General features: G+C 43.6%; 1 protein-coding gene across 2 annotated transcripts; it reads left to right on the top strand.

Annotated features, from left to right (window-relative positions):
* The first annotated feature begins 1,692 nt into the window (after positions 1-1,692).
* LOC128689317 (putative CENPB DNA-binding domain-containing protein 1) lies at positions 1,693-17,072 on the top strand. Of its 2 annotated transcripts, XM_070086016.1 has the most exons (4): positions 1,693-5,498; positions 5,900-6,066; positions 13,704-13,818; positions 14,653-17,072. In XM_070086016.1, exon 1 carries the CDS (start codon positions 3,841-3,843, stop codon positions 4,597-4,599), a length of 759 nt encoding a protein of 252 aa, XP_069942117.1. In that variant the 5' UTR covers positions 1,693-3,840; the 3' UTR covers positions 4,600-5,498; positions 5,900-6,066; positions 13,704-13,818; positions 14,653-17,072. The 2 variants fall into 2 exon arrangements, with proteins under 2 accessions (XP_069942117.1, XP_069942116.1); XM_070086015.1 differs by having other exon boundaries at positions 1,693-6,066.
* Positions 17,073-22,714: the final 5,642 nt, after the last annotated feature.

The following is a 22,714-nucleotide window of genomic DNA, read 5'->3' as shown; positions in this document are numbered from 1 at the left end:
TTGAGGAAGAATGCACTATAATTGAACAAGTATTTTCTAAACTCCACTATCCTCGTCACTTCATCAGAGACTGCAGACGGCGGGCATTAAACATCTTCAACACACCCAGAGAAGACACTGCCGAGAAGAGATACATAGTCCTCCCAACCAACTCCATTGCCAAACATGTTTCCAACATCTTTGCCAAAACATCATTCCAAGTATCTACCTCCACAACCACGACCATCAAGGACATCACCAGTAGTAGACAGGACAAGCCTCCATCCTCTGCAGGGGTATACATAATCCCTTGTAATGACTGCAACAAATTATATGTGGACGAAACATCAAGAGACCTCCAAACACGTATTTCAGAACACCAATATGCAAGCAGGACTGACGATACAAGGAATGCCTGTGTACAACATCGCAATTCACACAACCATTTAGTTAACTACAGAAACTCAAGACTTATAGCCACAGAAGACAACACTCAATACAGAAGAATCCTGGAATCATCGCTCATCTCTACAACCAACAATTTCAACCAGAACAATGGCTTCTATAACATAGCTGAACCACTCGCCAAGAAACTTCTTCATCGCTATCATAAGAACATAAAACACTGCAGAAGGTCTACTCAAAACTTGTCCAATACCCCTGCCAAGCTACCCAAGACTCTATAACCCCACCCGGTAGATCATCAGCTGCAGCATTCTCCACCTGACCTCAACATGACTATAAATACTCTCGTACCTTCCAACCCCAGGTAGATCCGTGTGTGACTTGAAAAAGCCCGCTGTGTGGGTGAAACGTTGTCAATAAAGGATCACATTATACTGCATTTGTGTTTATATTTCCATTGTGTCGGTATTTTATACCATTTATTTCCATCATCCTTCTTGTTGACCCTCCCAGCCATCATCCTTCTTGTTGACCCTCCCAGCCATCATCCTTCTTGTTGACCCTCCCAGCCATCATTCCTCTTGTTGACCCTCCCAGCCATCATTCCTCTTGTTGACCCTCCCAGCCATCATTCCTCTTGTTGACCCTCCCAGCCATCATCCTTCTTGTTGACCCTCCCAGCCATCATCCTTCTTGTTGACCCTCCCAGCCATCATCCGTCTTGTTGACCCTCCCAGCCATCATCCTTCTTGTTGACCCTCCCAGCCATCATCCTTCTTGTTGACCCTCCCAGCCATCATCCTTCTTGCTGACCCTCCCAGCCATCATCCTTCTTGCTGACCCTCCCAGCCATCATCCTTCTTGCTGACCCTCCCAGCCATCATCCTTCTTGCTGACCCTCCCAGCCATCATCCTTCTTGTTGACCCTCCCAGCCATCATCCTTCTTGCTGACCCTCCCAGCCATCATCCTTCTTGCTGACCCTCCCAGCCATCATCCTTCTTGCTGACCCTCCCAGCCATCATCCTTCTTGCTGACCCTCCCAGCCATCATCCTTCTTGCTGACCCTCCCAGCCATCATCCTTCTTGCTGACCCTCCCAGCCATCATCCTTCTTGCTGACCCTCCCAGCCATCATCCTTCTTGCTGACCCTCCCAGCCATCATCCTTCTTGCTGACCCTCCCAGCCATCATCCTTCTTGCTGACCCTCCCAGCCATCATCCTTCTTGCTGACCCTCCCAGCCATCATCCTTCTTGCTGATCCTCCCAGCCATCATCCTTCTTGCTGACCCTCCCAGCCATCATCCTTCTTGTTGACCCTCCCAGCCATCATCCTTCTTGTTGACCCTCCCAGCCATCATCCTTCTTGTTGACCCTCCCAGCCATCATCCTTCTTGTTGACCCTCCCAGCCATCATCCTTCTTGTTGACCCTCCCAGCCATCATCCTTCTTGTTGACCCTCCCAGCCATCATCCTTCTTGTTGACCCTCCCAGCCATCATCCTTCTTGTTGACCCTCCCAGCCATCATCCTTCTTGTTGACCCTCCCAGCCATCATCCCTCTTGTTGACCCTCCCAGCCATCATCCCTCTTGTTAACTCTCCCGTTTGTAGTTTAGAAGTCTTCCAGGGGAGGTTGCCAGGAGTAATCCTATCTGCAATCTCATCTCAGCAGTATTGATTATCCATTACTGAACTGTAACCCAGTGGTATTTAATATTTTTGGCACCGTTACCCCTGGAGCTTGGTAATGAAACTGATGAAACTGCCCTTTTTTTTATAAATGCTGTAATAACAACGAATAGTGCCTGTTCCCTCTGAAAAAGCAGCATAGTTACACCCTCCTGGGGAAGTGGGGCTAAGGGGGGAGGGGGTGGAGAATTGCCAAAAGGTTAGTTAGCTCGTTCACCATCTCCTATATAGATGTATGTCACTGATGCCAGGGTCGGTCACTCTTGTAGGTGTACGTTTTAAGCACAGCTCCCTCAGATATGCTGGTGTTATACAAGAGAGGACTGGGAATGTGATTATAAACAGAGGAAAGGTTACTTTAGTGCTGGATTCTGTTTTTAAATTAAAATTTACTGAATTCTGTGTAAAATTGGCTAAATTATGACCTTTGGGCACTATAGGTTAATTCTGACAGCTGAATGGGCAGTTTCTTGTGCTCAGTCAATAGAACAGAAGGTATTGTAACAAAATAGCTACAAATTGATGCATGCACATGCAGCTCTCATTTCCGAGTTGCTGAATGTCTTCAGAAGAGAAGAGAGCAAACATCACAGTTCTTGTGATGCAGCACAATGAAATTATGATAAACACTGGTTATAGTACATAGCACACATAACCTTGAGAGGTGATTCCAAGGCCTCCATGGCAGAGATGCTGGTGTAATCATTCAACTGTCTGTGTTTGTGTATGTTTCTGCGAGAGGAGTTAATGTGCGTAAGACAGACCAGAGTGGAGAAGAGCGATTCTTATGACTGGACTTGCTGTGGATTGCATGTTGCATGCAGCTGGCAGTAACAGACTGGTTGATCAGGCACAGGTCCACCACAAGACCTGGTCTTGAAATGGGCTGCAGGGGTGTTGGCCTTGGAAAAACCTCTAGGTAGACTTCATGTGGTGGAGGTGGTAAGTACAGTGCCTGCACTCTGAAGGATATGTGGTGGAGGTGGTAAGTACAGTGCCTGCACTCTGAAGGACATGTGGTGGTAAGTACAGTGCCTGCACTCTGAAGGACATGTGGTGGTAAGTACAGTGCCTGCACTGAAGGACATGTGGTGGAGGTGGTAAGTACAGTGCCTACACTCTGAAGGACATGTGGTGGAGGTGGTAAGTACAGTGCCTGCACTCTGAAGGATGTGTGGTGGTGGTGGTAGGTACAGTGCCTACATGCTGAAGGACATGTGGTGGTGGTGGTAGGTACAGTGCCTACATGCTGAAGGACATGTGGTGGAGGTGGTAAGTACAGTGCCTGCACTCTGAAGGACATGTGGTGGTGGTGGTAGGTACAGTGCCTGCATGCTGAAGGACGGGTAAGAATGTTGCAGCTCTGAGGATCATTTTACTTGTGATGTTGTGCACTTCTGGTAAGACAGCTATTGAGTTAATGATGGTTAAATGTATTATCTCTAGGGCCACTTTTCTTTGATGGGAGATGCCTGGTGTGGTGCACAAATTTTTTCACATGTTCCTAAGAAAAAAATACAGTGGACCCTCGACCAGCGATGGCATCGATTAATGATAAATCTGACTAGCGATACATTTTATCGCAAAAATTTTGCCTCGATTAGCGCTAAAAAACTCGACCAACACTATTCCTTCCGTCTGAGACGCGTCCACTTCTGGCCAGTGTTTACAAGCCAGCCAGCCACCGCGGTCGCTTCCAAGCATACAGTCGGAACATTTCATATTATCACTCCCTTTTTAGTGATTGCACCTGCAAAATAAGTCACCATGGGCCCCAAGAAAGCTTCTAGTGCCAACCCTACAGCAAAAAGAGTGAGAATTACTATGGATATGAAGAAAGAGATCATTGCTAAGTATGAAAGTGGAGTGCATGTCTCCGAGCTGGCCAGGCTGTACACAAAACCCCAATCAACCATCGCTACTATTGTGGCCAAGAAATCTGCAATCAAGGAAGCTTTTCTTGCCAAAGGTGCAACTATGTTTTCGAAACTGAGATCGCAAGTGATAGAAGATGTCGAGAGACTGTTATTGGTATGGATAAACGAAAAACAGATAGCAGGAGATAGCATCTCTCAAGCGATCATATGTGAAAAGGCTAGGAAGTTGCATGACGATTTAATTAGAAAAATGCCAGCAACTAGTGGTGATGTGAGTGAATTTAAGGCCAGCAAAGGTTGGTTTGAGAGATTTAAGAATCGTAGTGGCATACATAGTGTGATAAGGCATGGTGAGGCTGCCAGTTTGGACCAAAAAGCAGCTGAAAAATATGTGCAGGAATTCAAGGAGTACATAGACAGTGAAGGACTGAAACCTGAACAAGTGTTTAATGGTGACACTGACAATGTTATGAAACACTTCAGGAATGTCATAAAGGAACGGGAGGTACAGGCCTCTATGGGCAGATATGTTGTGCGACAGAAGTCCAGTGACTCTCAAGCTGGTCCTAGTGGCATTAAAAGAAGGGAAGTAACCCCGAAAAAGGACTTGCCACCTCTAAGTCCTAATGGAAGGGGATTCCCCTTCTAAACACTAAGACCATCAACACACTCCCCTCTTCCCATCCCATCAATCATCACCAGATCTTCAATAAAGGTAAGTGTCATGTAACTGTGCATGTCTTCTTCAGTTAGTGTGTATTAAAATTAATATTTCATGTGTTAAATTTTTTTTTTTTCAATACTTTTGGGTGTCTTGCATGGATTAATTTGATTTCCATTATTTCTTATGGGGAAAATTAACTTGACTAACGATTATTTTGACTAACGATGAGCTCTCAGGAACGGATTAATAGCGTTAGTCGAGGGTCTACTGTATATTCAAATACTTTTAGGGTCATTAAGGGTATTAATTTTTTTTTTGAATTGTTCAAGTTAGCCTAAAACAGCTTTGCTACTTTTGTTACAAAAGCGCTAAAATTTTTTCATATTTTTGTCAGTCTTTTCTCAGTTTGACCTTGTGGGTGGGTGACTTATAAATAAAACTTTGAACATTAGAAATAATGTGGATGCACCTCACTGAAGCTTTAAATCTAGTCATAAAAGAATGTGTCAGGTATCAAGAGATGTAAGAGTATTGCTTTTATCCCCCTACCCAACTATGTCTTCCAACATTCGGATCCAGTTCACGTTCACCCTCTTGAAAATGATCCCTTCCAGGATTTCTTTAGTATGTTAATTTGTGTTTCTGTAATACCTGTTAATGCCTAGCCTAGCATCCTCTTTATGCCTTCCATCTTTCTCCTCCCTCCCCCTATTATGATAGCAGAAACATGGTATGTACATGTAACCAAGCATGGCACTAAGAAGAGAACAAGATCAAGCTAAGATGGAAGTAATGAGCAGCTTCCAGCTAAACATGCAAGAAAATTTGTGGAGTTTAAGAGGCAGAGCCAGGAGCTAAGAATCAACCTCTGTAACTACAGCTAGGTGAGTACAGTACATAACACACCACCTGTTGTATTTTTGAAGCATATAATCCTACTAAGAGTTCAGTACAATAATCTTCATAATGATTTGTAATATTCCCAGCCATTTTAGGTACTGTAAGTACACACAGGAGTCACTAATGACATAATAAGGCTGTTTTGCTCCCCAGGAACCCCCATTTCCCCAGGAATAGTATGACCTGTAATGGTTTAGTGCTTCCCCTATGAGTGTGATAATTCACAAAGCCCCTGGTGACAAAAAGTTACCTATAATAAATATCTTGTGTTCATTTACTTCACAGCTGTGTATTAATTGTTGGAAGTAGGCATTAACAGTATTGAATATTCAGAATAAATGTGAGAAATGTATTATGTATTCTAAATGAATATTGATGCTTTCAGATGCTGTCTCTCCTGATGTCCACTGATTTGAGTTGAGTTCTTGGCAACACTTGTTAAAGAATTGTATACGTATGTGAGTTTGGGGAGTGTGAAGCTGCAGCTTTTTGTGCCAAGAAAGTTACGAGATAAATTTGTGTAGTTGGAATAAACATATACAAGAAAAAAAGGTGAGTTAAAACAAGTAAAGATAATGTAAGTGGAAATTTTGAAGAATAGTTGAATTAGTGTATTTGAGAAGTGCACAGTATATAGTGAAACTCCGCAAGTTGGTGCATCAATGTACACTCGTTGAGATACTGTTCATAATTAATTTTTTATGTTAGAGCTCAATCAACTGAGTTACTGTGCGTTTTTCTGGTAAGCAATTTTCATTTGACCTTGTAAATATGGCTGTGTTGCCTAGTGCTGATGAAGAGCTCTTGATTCAGGGAATTTAATCAAATCTACTTCATTGGCTCAAACTTGATTGCCTTCCATTTCCCAGACATTGTATGATCCCTGCAGTTTTAGCTCCCATATTTTTTTTTCTTTTAAACTTGACAGCCATGTCCCGCCAAGGCAGGGCAACTCGAAGACAACACATTCGGCAGCGTTCACTCAGTCATCGTCTTTCCAGAAGAGTTGACATCACAGTCAGATTACCCTCAGACTTCAGCACCCCCACCCCTCCTTCAGAGTGCAGACACTGCCCCTGCCACCTCCACCCCTCCTGCAGAGTGCAGGCACTGCCCCTGCCACCTCTACCCCTCCTGCAGAGTCCCACCTTCAGGACTTGTCTGGCTAACTGGTTTTCCTTAAATCCCTTCATAAGTTGCCCTGCTCACAGTACAACAGGGCATCCAATAAAAAGTACATGTCTCCAGTCATGCCTATCTAGCATGATAAGACAAACCTGGTGGAGATTCAAGCCTCAAAGGCTCTTATACCCCCTCCTTCAGACCCTTCCTGGGATGACCCCTTCACCTCTCTCCACCCTCATGTCCAAACCCCTACAACCCCTCCTCAGCCTTCTGAATTATAGCCTTGACCACTCCACATCACCTTTTAATTTCCATGTTTTAAATTGTGTGTGTGATATTCACACCATATTGCTCTCAAATATGACATCTCTACTACCTATAGTCTTCTTTTTTTTCAGCAGCTTTCAAAACATAATCCTCTTCAAGGGGGGCTCCTTGGCGTGGTGAAGAGGCTCTTGGTCTGAGGAATTAGACCTGTCGGTCTACTTCCTCAGACCGAACCTAATTACCCCCCAATCCCCCGTTCCCTATCCCATCCTCCCCTTTTTCCTTTCCTCCTCCTCCTCCCCACCCCTCCCTTTTGCCCTTCCTTTTTGGCCGTTTTTTTTTTTTTTTCTTTTTTTTTTTTCCCACAGGCATGCTAGTTCCTAGGTAGGGGAAAGGGTACCGGGGTCCATCCCATTCCGTTGAGGTTCTTGGCGGTGGCGTAGTTTGCCGTGGAATCTGGATTGCCTGGGGATGTCCTGATCCCTCTCCGGTATCCCGGAGGGTGGCTTTGGGTGTCTCTCGGGCGACGGGTATATCTCTGGAAGCCACCTTTCGGATTCCGGGGGTGGTGGCCGGTTTACTGGCATGATGGGTAGGGTATGGCACGGGTTCCATGCTGCATCTGCGCTACTTGCGGTGCTGAGGTCCTCTTGGGCGTGGAGGGAGATTTCTGGCCCTTTCATTCCTCCTAGGAACTATCCCTCCCCGGTCCCCCCTTTTTTTTATTCTTTTTTTATTTTTCTTTTCTTTTCTTTCTTTTTTTTTCTTAAAAACAAAAAGAAAGAAGTAACCTAATCATGGCAGCCCTAGTCCATGAACCTGCTACCCCCGGGCCCCTTCTTGATACCGCACCCCGTTCTGACCCCGCCTCGTCTTTGGACCACTCTTCGGACACTCCTCATGCCTCTGTACCTCTTGCCGGTGCTGTTTCCTCACCCGCTTCAGGTACTGAGGCCTTGACTGACTCCTTCGATTTATCTGACCTTCGTTCTCCTCTGACTATGCTTCCGGCCTCTCCCTCTACGGTGCGGCAATTTTCGAATCGCCGGCCCGTTCCACGTCGGACCAACTCTGGTCCCACGCCTAAACGACAACGACAATTACCTGCTGATGATACTTCTCCACCTTCTCGTTCTTCTCAGAAAAGATCGACACGTACTTCAATACCTTTCCACGCTCAGTTTCAGACTGAACAATGGACTAAATTCTTCACTTTACGACCGACTTCCTCTACTGCCTATCTTTCTGACCACAGTATTGGCAAGGCACTCCTACGCCATGTTGGTAAAGATATTTCTTTTCATGCTCTTAAGAGCGGTACGTGCATCGTCACCGTACAGAATGCTATCCAGGCTCATGAGCTTTCTCGTCTTTCCCATATCGATACTGTTCCTGTAACTATTGAAAAGCATCATTCCCTCAATTCTTGTAGTGGTACCATCATTCTGCCCCATACCATAGTTCAACAAAATTTCCAGACATGTGGCACTGACATTCTTGAACAGCTGGAACTCCAAGATCTCCCAATCCTCAAGGTAGACACTTACGTTCTTCCTGCCCGCGGGCGGAGACGATACCCTAGCAATGTGGCTCATTTAACTTTTGACAGCCGTGAACTCCCATCCTCAGTTTATGTAGCAGGACATCGATTACAAGTTCGAAAGGTGATCCCTACACCGCAACAGTGTAGAAATTGCTGGCGATTTGGCCATCCAGCGAAATATTGCAGATCTATCTCCGAATGCCCAGTCTGTGGTGCTGATGACCATTCTAATACGTCTTGCATTCGACCTCCCTCTTGCCTTAATTGTCATGAGGCTCACCCTTCGTACTCTCGCCGTTGTCAAGTCTACTTAAACGAGCGGGAAATCCGTTACCTCAAAGAGGCAGAAGGTCTCCCTTATGCCATGGCAGTTTCTCATCTCCGCCTCCAAGGGAGACTACCTCGTGTTTCTTATTCCCGTGTTTCAAAACGTCCCCCCACTTCTGGTATCCCATCTTCTGCACCCACCTCTGTGGTTACCTCTCCCATAGTCACTCATGTAACTAATTCTTTTGCTGTCCTCGGCTCAGACGTCCCTACTTCAACGTCTCAGTCTGATCTTGCTTCTTTGTGTTCTCTCTCACAAGCCTCAGTAGCGACGAGATCTCGTATGACTCCTCCTCCCAATCGTCCCTCTACTTCTCAAAAGTCAAAAAAAGGTCCGCTAACACCTCCTACCCATCTTCCACTTCCTCATTTTCCCTTCCTTGTCTCTGTACCTGGTTCTCCCCCTCTCACTGGCTCTGTTACAAGTGTAGAGGTTCACCCTCCTCCTCGTACTGTACCTTCCTCCCCTGTTCCCTCCCAAGTTTCTTCCTCTTCTGCCACCTCCCAGGTTTCTGCCTCTTCTGTCCCCTTCCACGCTTCTCCAGTTCCCTACCGTCCCCCCCTACCTTGGTACAGTCCATTACAGTTCCAATCTTCACTCATCCTCCCCTACCATTTCCAATATTGTCTCCCATATGACGTCTCTGAATTCTGAAACACTTGAAGCAATCTCTGAATATATTGCAGAGACCAAACCATCAATGGACACTGATCCACCCTCCGCTCCTTCTCTCTCCTCTACTCCATCTGTGCAACTCCTTCACAGCGCACAGTTCCTTCGCTGCTTGAACGTTTTCCACTGCCTCCGCATGTGGACTTTTCTAACCCCTCTAGTCCGTAGGAACCCTTACCTGCGGATTTCAGGTATCTTTATTATTGCCAATCATGGCCTATTTACAGTGGAATATACGCGGCCTAAGGGGTAATCGGGGTGAGCTTCAGATGTTACTCTCCCAGTTTTTCCCTGTTGGTGTTTGCTTACAGGAACCAAAATTACACTCTGCTGTTATCTCTCCCATCTCAGGCTATAATTTATTGTATTCTTCAGATCCTTTTCCTGATGGGACCTTTAATGAAAGTGCCCTTCTTCTACGCACTGATATTCCGTACCATCAGCTATTTGTTCGTACTTTGCTGCATTACACAGCAGCCCGTATCCACTTGCATAGGTGGTATACGCTCTGTTCTTTATATCTCTCTCCTTCTCGGGCATTATCTATTCCGGATATTGCCTTTCTTGTTTCGTCATTACCACCACCGATTCTGTTACTTGGTGATTTTAATGCCCACCATTTCCTCTGGGGGGGGGGGGGGTTTCTCACTGTGATTCCCGTGGCATTCAGTTAGAGGCTTTTCTTGCCACCCACCCCCTCCATGTTTTAAATACAAGTACTCACACCCATTTTGATCCTAGGACTCACACTCTCTCTTGCATTGAACTCTCAGTCTGCTCTTCCTCCGCCGCATTAGACTTCACTTGGTCTGTTCTTCCGGACTTACATGACAGCGATCATTTCCCAATCATTCTTACTTCCCCTTCATATTCACCACCTCTTCGCATCCCACGCTGGCAATTTGATCAGGCAAATTGGAACCTTTACTCACACCTAACTGTTTTTAGAGAGGTTCCTTCTTCGTCCTCCATCGATGAGCTTTTACACCTCTTCTCGTCCTCCGTTTTAACCGCAGCTTCTCATTCTATACCCCAAACTTCGAGCAGGCATTCTCAGAAATGCGTGCCTTGGTGGTCTCCTGCTTGTGCTCGTGCAGTACATTTGAAACGCGCTGCATGGGGCAGGTACCGGTACAATAGAACCACAGAGAGACTTCTTGAATTTAAGCAGAAGCGTGCGATCGCTCGCCGTGTCATCCGTGACGCTAAACGCACTTGCTGGCGAGATTGTCTCCGCCATCACCTCTGCTTCCTCTATGAGTGCAGTCTGGAAAAAAGTACGAAAACTGAGTGGTAAATATTCTCCTGACCCGGCTCCTGTTCTGCGGGTTGCCGGTGTTGATATAGCAAACCCACTAGATGTTGCCAATGAAATTGGCAATCATCTGGTCCACATTTCTCAGGGACTCCATCTATGCCCCTCATTTCTTTCCTCAAAGTCTGCCAGAGAGTTAGCACCCTTGGACTTTTCTTCTCTCAGAGAAGAACAGTATAATGTACCTTTTACACTTCAAGAACTGGAGGCAACACTCTCAGCTTGCCGATCATCGGCAGCTGGGCCCGATGACATTCATATTCGTATGCTACAACATTTACATCAGTTAGCCCTTGAAGTCCTATTACGCCTTTACAATCTTATTTGGTCACAAGGAGTTCTTCCACAGCTGTGGAAATTCGCCATTGTTCTCCCTTTCCGCAAACCAGGCACTACGGGACATGAAACCTCCCACTATCGTCCCATTGCTCTTACCAGTGCAGTTTGCCTAGTAAATAGACGTTTAATGTGGTATTTAGAGACACACAACAGTCTCCCCACTCGTCAATATGGCTTTCGTAAGGGACGTTCTACCATAGACCCCTTACTACGCTTGGATACGTATGTTCGTAATGCCTTTGCGAATAACCACTCGGTTATTGCCATATTTTTTGACCTTGAGAAGGCATATGACACAACTTGGAGGTATAATATTTTAGCCCAAGCCCACTCCTTAGGCCTTCGAGGCAATCTACCATCCTTCCTTAAGAACTTTTTAACTGACAGGCATTTCCGTGTTCGGGTTAATAATGTGCTCTCCCCAGACTTTATCCAAGCTGAAGGTGTCCCCCAGGGATGTGTTCTGAGCACAACACTTTTTCTCCTTGCTATTAATGATTTGGCCTCTAGTCTTCCATCAAATATTTGGTCATCACTCTATGTTGATGACTTGACTATTGCCTGTGCAGGCGCTGACTGTCACCTTATTACAGTTTCTTCAGCATGCAGTCGACCGTGTTTCCAATTGGGCCACCACACGTGGGTTTAAATTTTCCAGCACTAAAACCCACCAAATTACTTTCACTAGACGCTCTGTCATCTCCGATCATCCTTTGTACCTCTATGGCTCCCGTATCCCTGAACGTGATAGTCAAGTTTCTGGGCCTCCTCTTTGATCGTAGGTTATCCTGGAAACCTCGCATTACCTCTGAAGGCAACTTGCCACAGCCGGCTGAACCTCCTTAAAACCCTTGCTCATCTTTCATGGGGAGCTGATCGTCAAACCCTCCTTCGCCTACATTCCACCCTTATCTTATCGAAACTTGATTATGGTGACCAGATATATTCAGCGGCATCTCCTGCTACTCTCTCTAGCCTTAACCCCATTCATCACCAAGAATTACATTTATGCCTTGGTGCTTTTCGCTCTTCCCCTGTCGAGAGCCTCTATGCAGAAGCGAATGTTCCATCCTTATCCGATCGCCGTGATGCCCATTGCCTTCGCTACTATGTACGCTCTCATGATCTCCGCAATCCTTCCATCCATTTATAGAATGGTCACTGATATTAGTAGACATTCTTTATTTGTTCGCCGCCCATTTACTCCGTCCCTTCTCTCTTCGCCTTCATTCGCTCTTGTCTTCTCTTCAATTACCACCTTTCTATGTACATGTAGCATCTCACTTGTCCCTACCCCCCTAGGAAGTTCCAGCTGTTCGAGTCTGTTCTTTCTCTACCTTGCTCGAAAGCCCAACTGTCTATGGTCGCTTCCCGCTCTCATTTTCTTGACCACTTTCACTCTCATTCTCATGCCATTGCTGTGTACACAGATGGCTCTAAGTCTTCTGACGACGTAGGATTCACAGGAGTGTTTCCGGACAGCGTCGTACAAGGGCATTTACTATCTTCGGCTAGTATTTTTACTGCTGAATTTTATGCCATCCTTACAGCACTTATCCGTATTGCATCTATGCCTGTGTCATCATTTGTGGTTGTCTCAGACTCCCTTAGTGCTTTACAGGCTATACAGAAATTTGATACACCTCACCCCTTAGTCCTCCGTATCCAACTTTGGCTACGCCGCATCTTTACCAAGCATAAAGATATTGTGTTTTGTTGGGTCCCTGGTCATGTTGACGTACAGGGCAATGAACAGGCAGACACTGCTGCACGGTCAGCAGTACATGACCTACCAGTTTCATGTAGAGGTATTCCATTTACGGACTATTTTGCTGCAATATCTTCCCAACTTCACACCCGCTGGCAACAACGTTGGTTTACTATGCTCGGCAACAAACTTCAATCTATTAAACCGAGTATAGGTTACTGGCCGTCTTCTTATCACCAGTGTCGAGGTTGGGAGACTACTCTCTCCCGTCTTCGCATTGGCCATACTCGTCTTACTCATGGATATCTCATGGAGAGGCGCTCTGCTCCTCTCTGTGAGAATTGCCAAGTTCCATTATCAGTCAGCCACATTCTGTTGGACTGCCCACTTTATCAACGAGCACGCAGAATTTACCTCCGTCGTCATCTTTGCTCTGCTGCTCTCTCTTTACCTTCCCTTCTTGCTGATGGACCCACCTTTCATCCAGACTCTCTCATTGACTTTTTGACAACAACTGACTGACTTCACAAATTCTGATACCTTCAGCCCTTTCTACTTCAATCTCTTGCTACCCTCTACCCCCGTACTATCCCCTGCCCCGCTGTTTTCTGTAACCTACTGATTATCCCTCCTCCCTTCTGCCATCCAATACCCTCGCTTCCTTCCCTACCCTGCAGCGCTGTATGTGGCTTAGCGCTTCTTTTTGATTATAATAATAATAATCAAAACATAATAAAAATAAATAGTAAAACTGCGTTGAAGCTATTTAAATATATTTGATTCACTTTTTTTTTTTATGAATATCATGGTAAATGACTTTCTTGTACTATTGTACATCTACCATAAACAAAAGGGGATTAGTTTGCCTATTTAATGGTTACCATATTTGCAGCTTGTCTAAAGGTGTGGGATGCAGTCTTTTTGAAACAGTTGTATAATGTATCATCCAGACAACGCTTTCATTCCTGGCCAGGCGCTACCACCAGTTTCTTCACTGCAGTACCATTGTAAGAATTGTCAGACTGTGTATCTTTTTTGTTGCCCCAGTCATTGAAAAATGTGCACTCTTCATTTTCAATCGCTTGCTGACAAAGGCATTCTTTGAGCCATCTTTCTTTTCTACCTTTAAGCCAAATTTTTTTTAACTGATTTACTAAATTAACTTCAATCATTTTCCCTTGTGCTCGCTCTACTTTTTTATATTTCGTTATGTATTTCTTTTCAATGCTGAATGCCCCACATGGGTTTAGTGCTTTTCCTGAATACTTAAAATAATTCTCTGTAAAAATCGTTAATGTACATAAAATCTGTGCTTAACACAATGGTACAGCTAATTTTGGGATGGTCTTACATTTATGGTTTAGGTCTGTAATTGACAATAAATGCCCATTTCTGTTTTGTATTGTTAGTAAATAAAAGTGTGGTTTTGTATAAATGAGTGAGTATTGTCAGAATTACATTTAAATGCATTATTTTGAGATTTTTTTAAATAAATTACTGTATTTAGTTGTATATGCTGACATACAGCAAGTCATCTAACAGTCTGCTTGTTGTTTGGTTGATTCCCGGTGTTTTGTCCATGGTGATAACCTTTTATCGTCTCTAAAGTTGTGACATTTGAAAATGAAACCTCTTATTCATGATTAGGTTTTTATTAATACTTGAAAACTAGGCAAACTGTAGTTACTGTTTGGAAAAAATCATAATTTAGGAAATCAGTATTATTAAAATAGCCATTGAATTGTAACCTACCTATATTTTGATATAGTTTGCTCTAACATTCTCAATGATAGGATTGGTATTGTTTTCATTTTTAAGTTATCAGACTGGTGATGTTTCAGATACTTCATGATGGTCAACTTCAGCATGTAGAAACAAGAAGTCTCACGAATGTGTGTCCAGGAGACAGGCTTGAGGATGCTAAGGATTACTTCAGACAATATTGAATATTGAGCCAACAACTGGATTTTGACATTCTTTTCGGTATTTTGAAATCAAAGTCAATCTTGGCAGCCACTGTTAACCCTTAAATGGTCCAAACAAATCAACGTTCAAATTCGTAATGCTACAAAAGTAGATCTACTTTTTTTTACACATTTTCAAATGTAAAACAAAAAAGAAGATCTACATTTTTTTACATACTTTCAGATGTTGAAAAAACGTATGTATACGTTTGGACCATTTAAGGGTTAATAGTCTTATGAATTCATCTTTACAGCAAGCTTTTCAGCCAGCTTTTCAACATTTACTACAGATGGCTCAAGAGTTAAAGAATAATGTGTCTGGAATGCATTTAGGAAGTCTTGTGATACTTCCTCCAAGCCTCGTCAGCAAGTGTTGGAAATAAAGTGTAATATCAAAAGCATTTTCTTTCATGTACTTAGTGCAGAGAACATGTACAGGTTTTTGTCTTTCTGTAAACAGAGACTCCTCTTTATTTGGTTCCCTTGCCATTGCTATGGCAAGGGGTTACTAATCCGAGGAACTGGACCTCATATTCCCTTGGATGGTCTAAATGTCTTAACTTCCATTTGGTCTTGTTAGTGGGGAAATGCACCCTTTTTGTCAAATCCAGCTCCTAGACAAGGAAAAAGATTACTGTCAACTCATTTAACATAGCTTCCGTTGGTAGAGCAGTAGAAATTGGATAATCTTACAGCATGTCAGGTGACCCACCGGTAAGGCAGAGGCCATCTAGTAGGCTCTTAAATGACAAATACTGCTGGAGATTCCCTGCAGATCCAGGAGTGGCAACTAAAGTTGCATGACCCCTGGCAGTCTTGCTAGTTTGCCACAGTTAGTTCTTGTATGAATAGGGAACTTTTATGCCTTGCCTAGTTCTGGAATTGCCATCCAATAGGGTAAGAGGTAGTTGTCAGGGAACAGCGACAACAGTGCCAGTCAGTGGAGGTGACTGAGATTCATGGTGGGTATGTGATTTTATTTAGTCTGACCTGCCTCCTTCATCCCCTCATTTTTGTATCTTTTAAATGAGACATGTTCACTCTTGGATCCCAAGTAAATGCTACACAGTCATGGACCATTCCATAGATTTTTGAATTGCTTCCGGGCAATCCCTTGTTGCTCAAATCCAGTTATCCTTGTGCCAAAAGGTAGAGTGGCTCAGTTGTTTGCCAAGAGAGAGTGACAGACAAGTGATGACACTGACAGTGATTGCACACAGTCTGGTAATGTCCCACAGAGGAGTCCCATTCCAGACTAAAGTATTTTCCAAGACTTCTAGAGATTGAAATCACTGGCAACAGCTCTGGTCTGATTTTGGAGGACATTATTTTCCATCAAACTGCAGTTGGGCTCCTGGACATCTTCCAATTGCTGTCAGATGTGGGGAAACCTTGTTTGTATGTTTAGGAATTGGCTACATGTTTTATGGTCACATACCACATGGAAAGATGCCCGATACATCTCTGTGAAGACTTGCGCAACTCAAACTGCTCATCCGATGAAGAATTGATGATGGCTTCATCACCCCAAGTAAAATTCTTAGTAATCCCACTCGAATCAGTAGCAAGTCTAGGGAACCCCTGGTCTATTATATAGTGCCATTATGTTCAGTCACAATGTAGCTTCAGTTTAGTGTCAAAACCAACATATACAAAACTAACTGAAGAGTGTTGAAATGTCTGTTGATGGATAATTAAAAATCCTGTTAAACCTAAATCACGTGTACAGGACTTGGGACTAAAAGTAATTGAATACTTTAATAGATGTAAAATTCAAGTATCGTGTAGTATGTATTGAATCTTAACTCCCTCTAAGATGTATCATGTACATCATGGTGCAAAATGTGAAGTACAGTACAGTGGACCCCTGGTTAACGATATTTTTTCACTCCAGAAGTATGTTCAGGTGCCAGTACTGACCGAATTTGTTTCCATAAGGAATATTGTGAAGTAGATTAGTCCATTTCAGACCCCCAAACATACACGTACAAACGCACTTACATATATACACTTACATAATTGGTCGCATTCGGAGGTGATCGTTATGCGGGGGTCCACTGTATTTGCATATGAAATTACGTGAATCATTAGTTACAATATTATTCAATGAATTAGTCAAAAGTTTTGAGTCACAGTACACTGTTGGACCGGGGTTGACAACTGAGCTACTGTCCTAGTGTGTAAACCAGTGAAGACTGTTTGCAAAGAATGTTGACCTGTACTGTGTTTGACAGGTTTGTTAAAGCTTGTTTCACAATGTTCAGATTTGCTGGTAACAGTAAAGATTTTATATTTAAAAGATGGTTTTCACTTTCCTTAAATATATTTTTGTTCTTTATAATGGGGGCAATGTGCCATGTGATGGGCAATTGCCCCACCAGCTTAAAAGTAGCCATTATCTGAGTATTTTCCAAAATACCTACTTCAGTGGTCTCTTGAGTTACAATGGGCTGGAGTTGACAATTTGGAGTTACAATTTACCCTCATAGAGGAATTTTGTTCAGTCATGAAAACTGGAGATGCGATATACATACAATGGTAAGACTAGTGGGTTGCATCCTCAGGAACAAGTTACCTGAAATTCTCTGCATAATCAGAGACTATATACAGTAGTATGCCAGTGATGTCAGCTAGATCTTTAATAGTTGTATTATGCACCTGTAGACATTATTATTAAACTATTGTATTCTGAGCACCTCTGCAAAAACATTGATTATGTGTGAGTGAGGTGAAGGTGTTGAATGATGAAAGTATTTTCTTTTTGGGGACTTTCTTTTCGGGTCACCCTGCCTTGGTGGGAGATGGCCAACTTGTTAAAAAAAAATGTCTGGCAACACGGCTGGGTGCACGCACGTCTCCCATGTCAGAGTTCACAGGCTTGAACCTAAAGCATTGACCCACATTATTATTATTTGCTCTTCAGTTTGAAGGTATCATGGCTGTTTTCCACACTAAATATCTCTGGATTATTTACCCTTCATAATTGCATACCAAATAATATATTTACTACAAGTACATGTACGTGGTATACAGGCCTAGCTGACATCACTGACATACTATATAGAAAGCCCTTTGTTATGCAGAGCATTCTGAGCAAATTAGGTCAGTTTTGTCCCATGATGCCTCCCAAACCAGTCGACTAACTCCCGGGTACCCATTTTACTAATGGGTGAGCAGGGACAACAGGTGTCTTATGGAAACATGTCCCTAATGTTTTCCAGCCATATCAGAGGAGATTTGAACTCTGGCCCTCAGTGTGTATAATTACACTATATTCTGAGTTACCAAGTTGTCATGGCCCATAGTGTAAAGTAAACAGGCCATTCCTCTGAAGATCCAGCAAGAAAATAGTGCACTGATGTGTATGTCTCCTCAATCAACCATCTTTGCTGATGTCAAACAAATAGAAATAAAGAATAATAAAGTGGCTGACGAATCTTAAGCTTATGGAAAAAAGACAGAAATTATCATACAGATTGTGGATAATGAGAAGTGGATGAAGGGAGATGGTGTCTGCAAGTTAGTACGTGATCATCCATGTCCAAGTTACAGTAAAAGTTGTACTTCCAGGATCTTGGAACAAATTCCCATAAAATGATAGATATGTGAAGACGATGTAATCAGTCCATCACCCTTGAAGTCGCCTACTTTCTGTATTCGGAATAAAGTTGCCTATGTGTCTTACCTACCAACCTGTCGGTATTGTATACCATTTTTGATGTTCATAAAATGATGTACATATTTTGGGGGTTTGAGTTAGTATTTTGGTGGGATGATAAATCTTCTGGAACAGATTAAGATCATAACTCGAGGGATGACTGTAATTGCAAAAATATATACAGTGGACCCCTGGTTATCGGCCGTAATCCGTTCCAGAAGGTCAGCTGATGACCTAAATGGCCGAAAACCGAATTAATATTTCCCATGAGAATTAATGGAAATACAATGAATCTGTTCCAGACAAATATTCACAAAAAAAAAAAAAAAAATTTTTTTAACAAGTATTACATACCTTTATTGAAGGCTAATGCTGGCTTCTGGAAGATAAGGAAGAGGAAAGAGGGAGGAGTTAGTGGTTTGGAAGGGGAATCCTCCTCCTTAAAGACTTGGGTAGCAAAGCCTTCTCTGGGGGTTACTTCCCTTCTCTGTCTTTTATTGCCACTAGGACCAGCTTGAGAGTCATTGGACTCCTGTCTCACAAAATAAATGTCCAGAGTGCTCTGTTTCTGGCATCTCAAAGATTTCCCTGAAGTGGGACAGGGTTTTGTCACTGAACATGTTAGATATGGCTTGTTTCAGGCTTGTCAGGGTGGTGTTTCTCTACAAAAGCTTGCACCCTGGTCCACATTGCCTCACCATGCCTTACAACACTGTGTATGCCACTATGCTTTTTAAATCTATCAAACCATCCTTTGCTGGCCATAAATTCACAAACTGCAGCACTTGTTCCAGGCATTTTCTTTGCAAGATCCTCATGTAACTGCCTTGCCTTCTCACAAATAGTAGACTCCACTACACTGTCTCCCACTAATTCTTTTTCCTTAATCCACAATAATAATAACTTTTCCATCTCTTCCATTATCGGTGTCCTTTGTTTAGGTAGAAAAGCTACTCCTTTTGCAACATTAGCATCTCTGATTTGTTCTTTCTTTGCCAGGATGGATGTAATTGTTGATTTATTCTTGCTGTACATCCTGGCAAGTTCCATCACCTTCATACCACTCTCAAACTTTTCAATCACTTCACACTTAAATTCCATGGTGTTTCTCACTTTCTTTACCACAGGAGCTTTACTAGGAACTTTCTTTGGAGTCATGGTTACTTATTTCACAGTTGCACTGCAAAAAAAAAAAAAAATACTAAAAAAATGCAAAACAAGAGAAATGTTTGGATGTATGAGCAGAAGCTTCCTCAGCCACTGAGAGAGAAAGCCAAACTGACGTGTAAGAGGCCCCAGTCGGCGGAAGGACGCGTCCCAAATGGCCGATAACTGAATTAACGGCCGATAACCGAATTGGCCGATAACAGAACCGGCCGATCACCGGGGGTCCACTGTATATATTTGAAATATTCAATGTTTACCCTAAATGGGCACTTTTAGATTGGTAGGGCTGTATGACCCTTGTGGGTTTAGCGCTTAGTTTTGATTGTAATAATATGTTGGTGGCACAATTACCCCATTAAACAGGTTATATATATTACACTATGACTTCATGATTTTGCATTTATATTGACTCTTCATGTCTGTGCCTCCTGGTGTAAGCACCATTTATCATGCTGCGCTGCTTGACCTTGTGGGTTTAGCGCTTAGTTTTGATTATAATTTATTCTGGAAACATTTTAATCAGCCAGTGGCTTCTTCAGTCCAATGGAGAGTAAGGTGGAAGATGAGGAGTTTGAGGCAATCTGTCCCCTCAGTCTGGAGTCGATGTGTTCAGTCCACACTGTATGACACATGGGTTTAGTGCTCCCCATGAACATAACAGTTGGTGTATGATGCAGCTGACTAATGGTCAAAAAGACATGTCGACCAACCTGACCAGCCACCATAACACTGGCCAAAAGGTCACCTCACCTACAGTGGATGGAATCCTCAGTTTCAGCACCTTACTCCTACACTTTTCAATACTAATATACATATATGTAATATAAATTAGACAGCCATCCACCAAGGCAGAGTGACAAACATTCACTTTCCAGAGCTCAGTGTTGTATGACCCTTGTGGGTTTAGTGCTTGGTTTTGATTATAATCTTTCCAGAGGTTTTGTGCTGACATCATCAGACTGTCTTTGACAGTATTACAATCCAGGTACTCAGAGGCCTGTTATCCTGGGTGTAAAGGGAGCAAAATAAACACAGCAGAAAAACTTTGACTTACATTATCCATCAAGTACAGTGGACCCCTGCCTTATGAAGATAATCCGTTCCCGAGAGCTCATCTTAAGCCGAAATTATCGTTAGCCGAATTAATTTTCCCCATAAGAAATAATGGAAATCAAATTAATCCGTTCCTGACACCCCCAATGTATGAATTTTTTTTTTTTACCACGTGAAATATTAATTTTAATATGCACAAACTGAAGAAGACATGCACAATTACTACTCTACTAAGAATAGAATACATGACACTTAACTTTATTGAAGATCTGGTGATGATTGATGGGATGGGAGGAGGGGAGAGTGTGGACGTTATTGTTTAGAAGGGGAACTCCCTTCCATTAGGACTTGAGGTAGTAAGTTCTTTTCCGGGGTTACTTCCCTTCTTCTTTTAATGCCACTAGGACCAGTTTGAGAGTCACTGGACCTCTGTCGCACAACAAATCTGTCCATAGAGCTCTGTACCTCCTGTTCCTTTAAGACTTTCCTAAAATGGGCCATAACATTGTCATTGTACAGGTTGCCAACACGGCTTGCAGTAGTTGTGTCAGGGTGATTTTCATCCATAAAGGTTTGCAGTTCAACCCACTTTGCACACATTTCCTTAATCTCTTTTCTCAATTACATGCTAATGGAAGTAATTTTTGCCACAGGGATGGCACTAGAAGCTTTCTTGGGGTCCATGACTTATTTGCAGTTACAAGCACTAAAAACACTGGGATAATGTGAAATGTACCAAATGTATATGTAGATGCGACCGCACTGGGTGGCTTGTAAACACTGGTGCTGAGGCCACACGTGGGATGCGTCCTGGACGAATCGCATAAGACGAGGCAAAATTTTTGCATTCAAATGCTTCGTATGGCGGATTTAACGTAACGCGATGCGTTCGTGAGGCGGGGTCCACTGTATAGACAAAAGTATGTACACTGTACAACAATAAGTATTAGTGCATGCCACAGTAATCAAGGAAGAATTGAAGCCAATAGATTGCAGACCACTGTGCTTCAACTAGCTCTCGAATGGAAATAAGGGTGAAAACGTGAGTGGTAACCACGTCACCTCCACAATTGTCAGATCCACCTTCTCACTGGCTGAACCTAGATACTGATCTGACGATGGGGCCCCAATTGTCCAACCCTTAGCATCTAGTTCACTGGTTGGTGAGGCAGCCTATGCAAGTGTGTTAACATGCTCTGAATAAAGATTACATACTCTGCATGCAACAGACAGCAACCCCCCCTTCCCCCATCCTTCAGAGTACATACGCTGTACCTCGTACCACCACCCATCTGTCAGAGTACAGGTATTGTACCTCACACCATCACCCATCCTTCAGAGTACAGGCACTGTACCTTACACCACCCCCCATCCTTCAGAGTACAGGCACTGTACCTCCCATCACCCCCATCCTTCAGATTACAGGTACTGTACCTCCCACCACCCCCATCCTTCAGATTACAGGCACTGTACCTCCCACCACCACCCATCCTTCAGATTACAGGCCCTGTACCTCCCACCACCCCCATCCTTCAGATTACAGGTACTGTACCTCCCACCACCCCCATCCTTCAGATTACAGGCACTGTACTTCCCACCACCACCCATCCTTCAGATTACAGGCACTGTACCTCCCACCACCACCCATCCTTCAGATTACAGGCACTGTACCTCCGACCACCCCCAGCCTTCAGATTACAGGCACTGTACCTCTCACCACCACCATCCTACAGAGTACAGGTATTGTACCTCCCACCACCCCCATCCTTCAGATTACAGGCACTGTACCTCCCATCACCCATCCTTCAGAGTACAGGTACTGTACCTCCCACCACCCCTATCCTTCAGATTACAGGCACTGTGCCTCCCACCACCCCCCATCCTTCTGAGTACAGGCATTGTACCTCCCACCACCCCCTATCTTTCAGATTACAGGTACTGCACCTCCCACCACCCCCATCCTTCTGATTACAGGCACTGTACCTCCCGCCACCACCCAGCCTTCAGATTACAGGCACTGTACCTCCCACCACCACCCATCCTTCAGAGTACAGGTACTGT

The sequence above is a fragment of the Cherax quadricarinatus genome, chromosome 18 (assembly GCF_038502225.1).
Source record: "Cherax quadricarinatus isolate ZL_2023a chromosome 18, ASM3850222v1, whole genome shotgun sequence".
Classification (NCBI taxonomy): Eukaryota; Metazoa; Arthropoda; class Malacostraca; order Decapoda; family Parastacidae; genus Cherax; species Cherax quadricarinatus.
Note: the sequence above shows the minus strand (reverse complement) of the source record. Positions and strands in the feature narration are given on the sequence as shown.

Bases quoted from the DNA above. Each gene is read 5' to 3' on its own strand.
- LOC128689317 (XM_070086016.1), top strand. From the start codon at position 3,841: ATGGGCCCCAAGAAAGCTTCTAGTGCCAACCCTACAGCAAAAAGAGTG.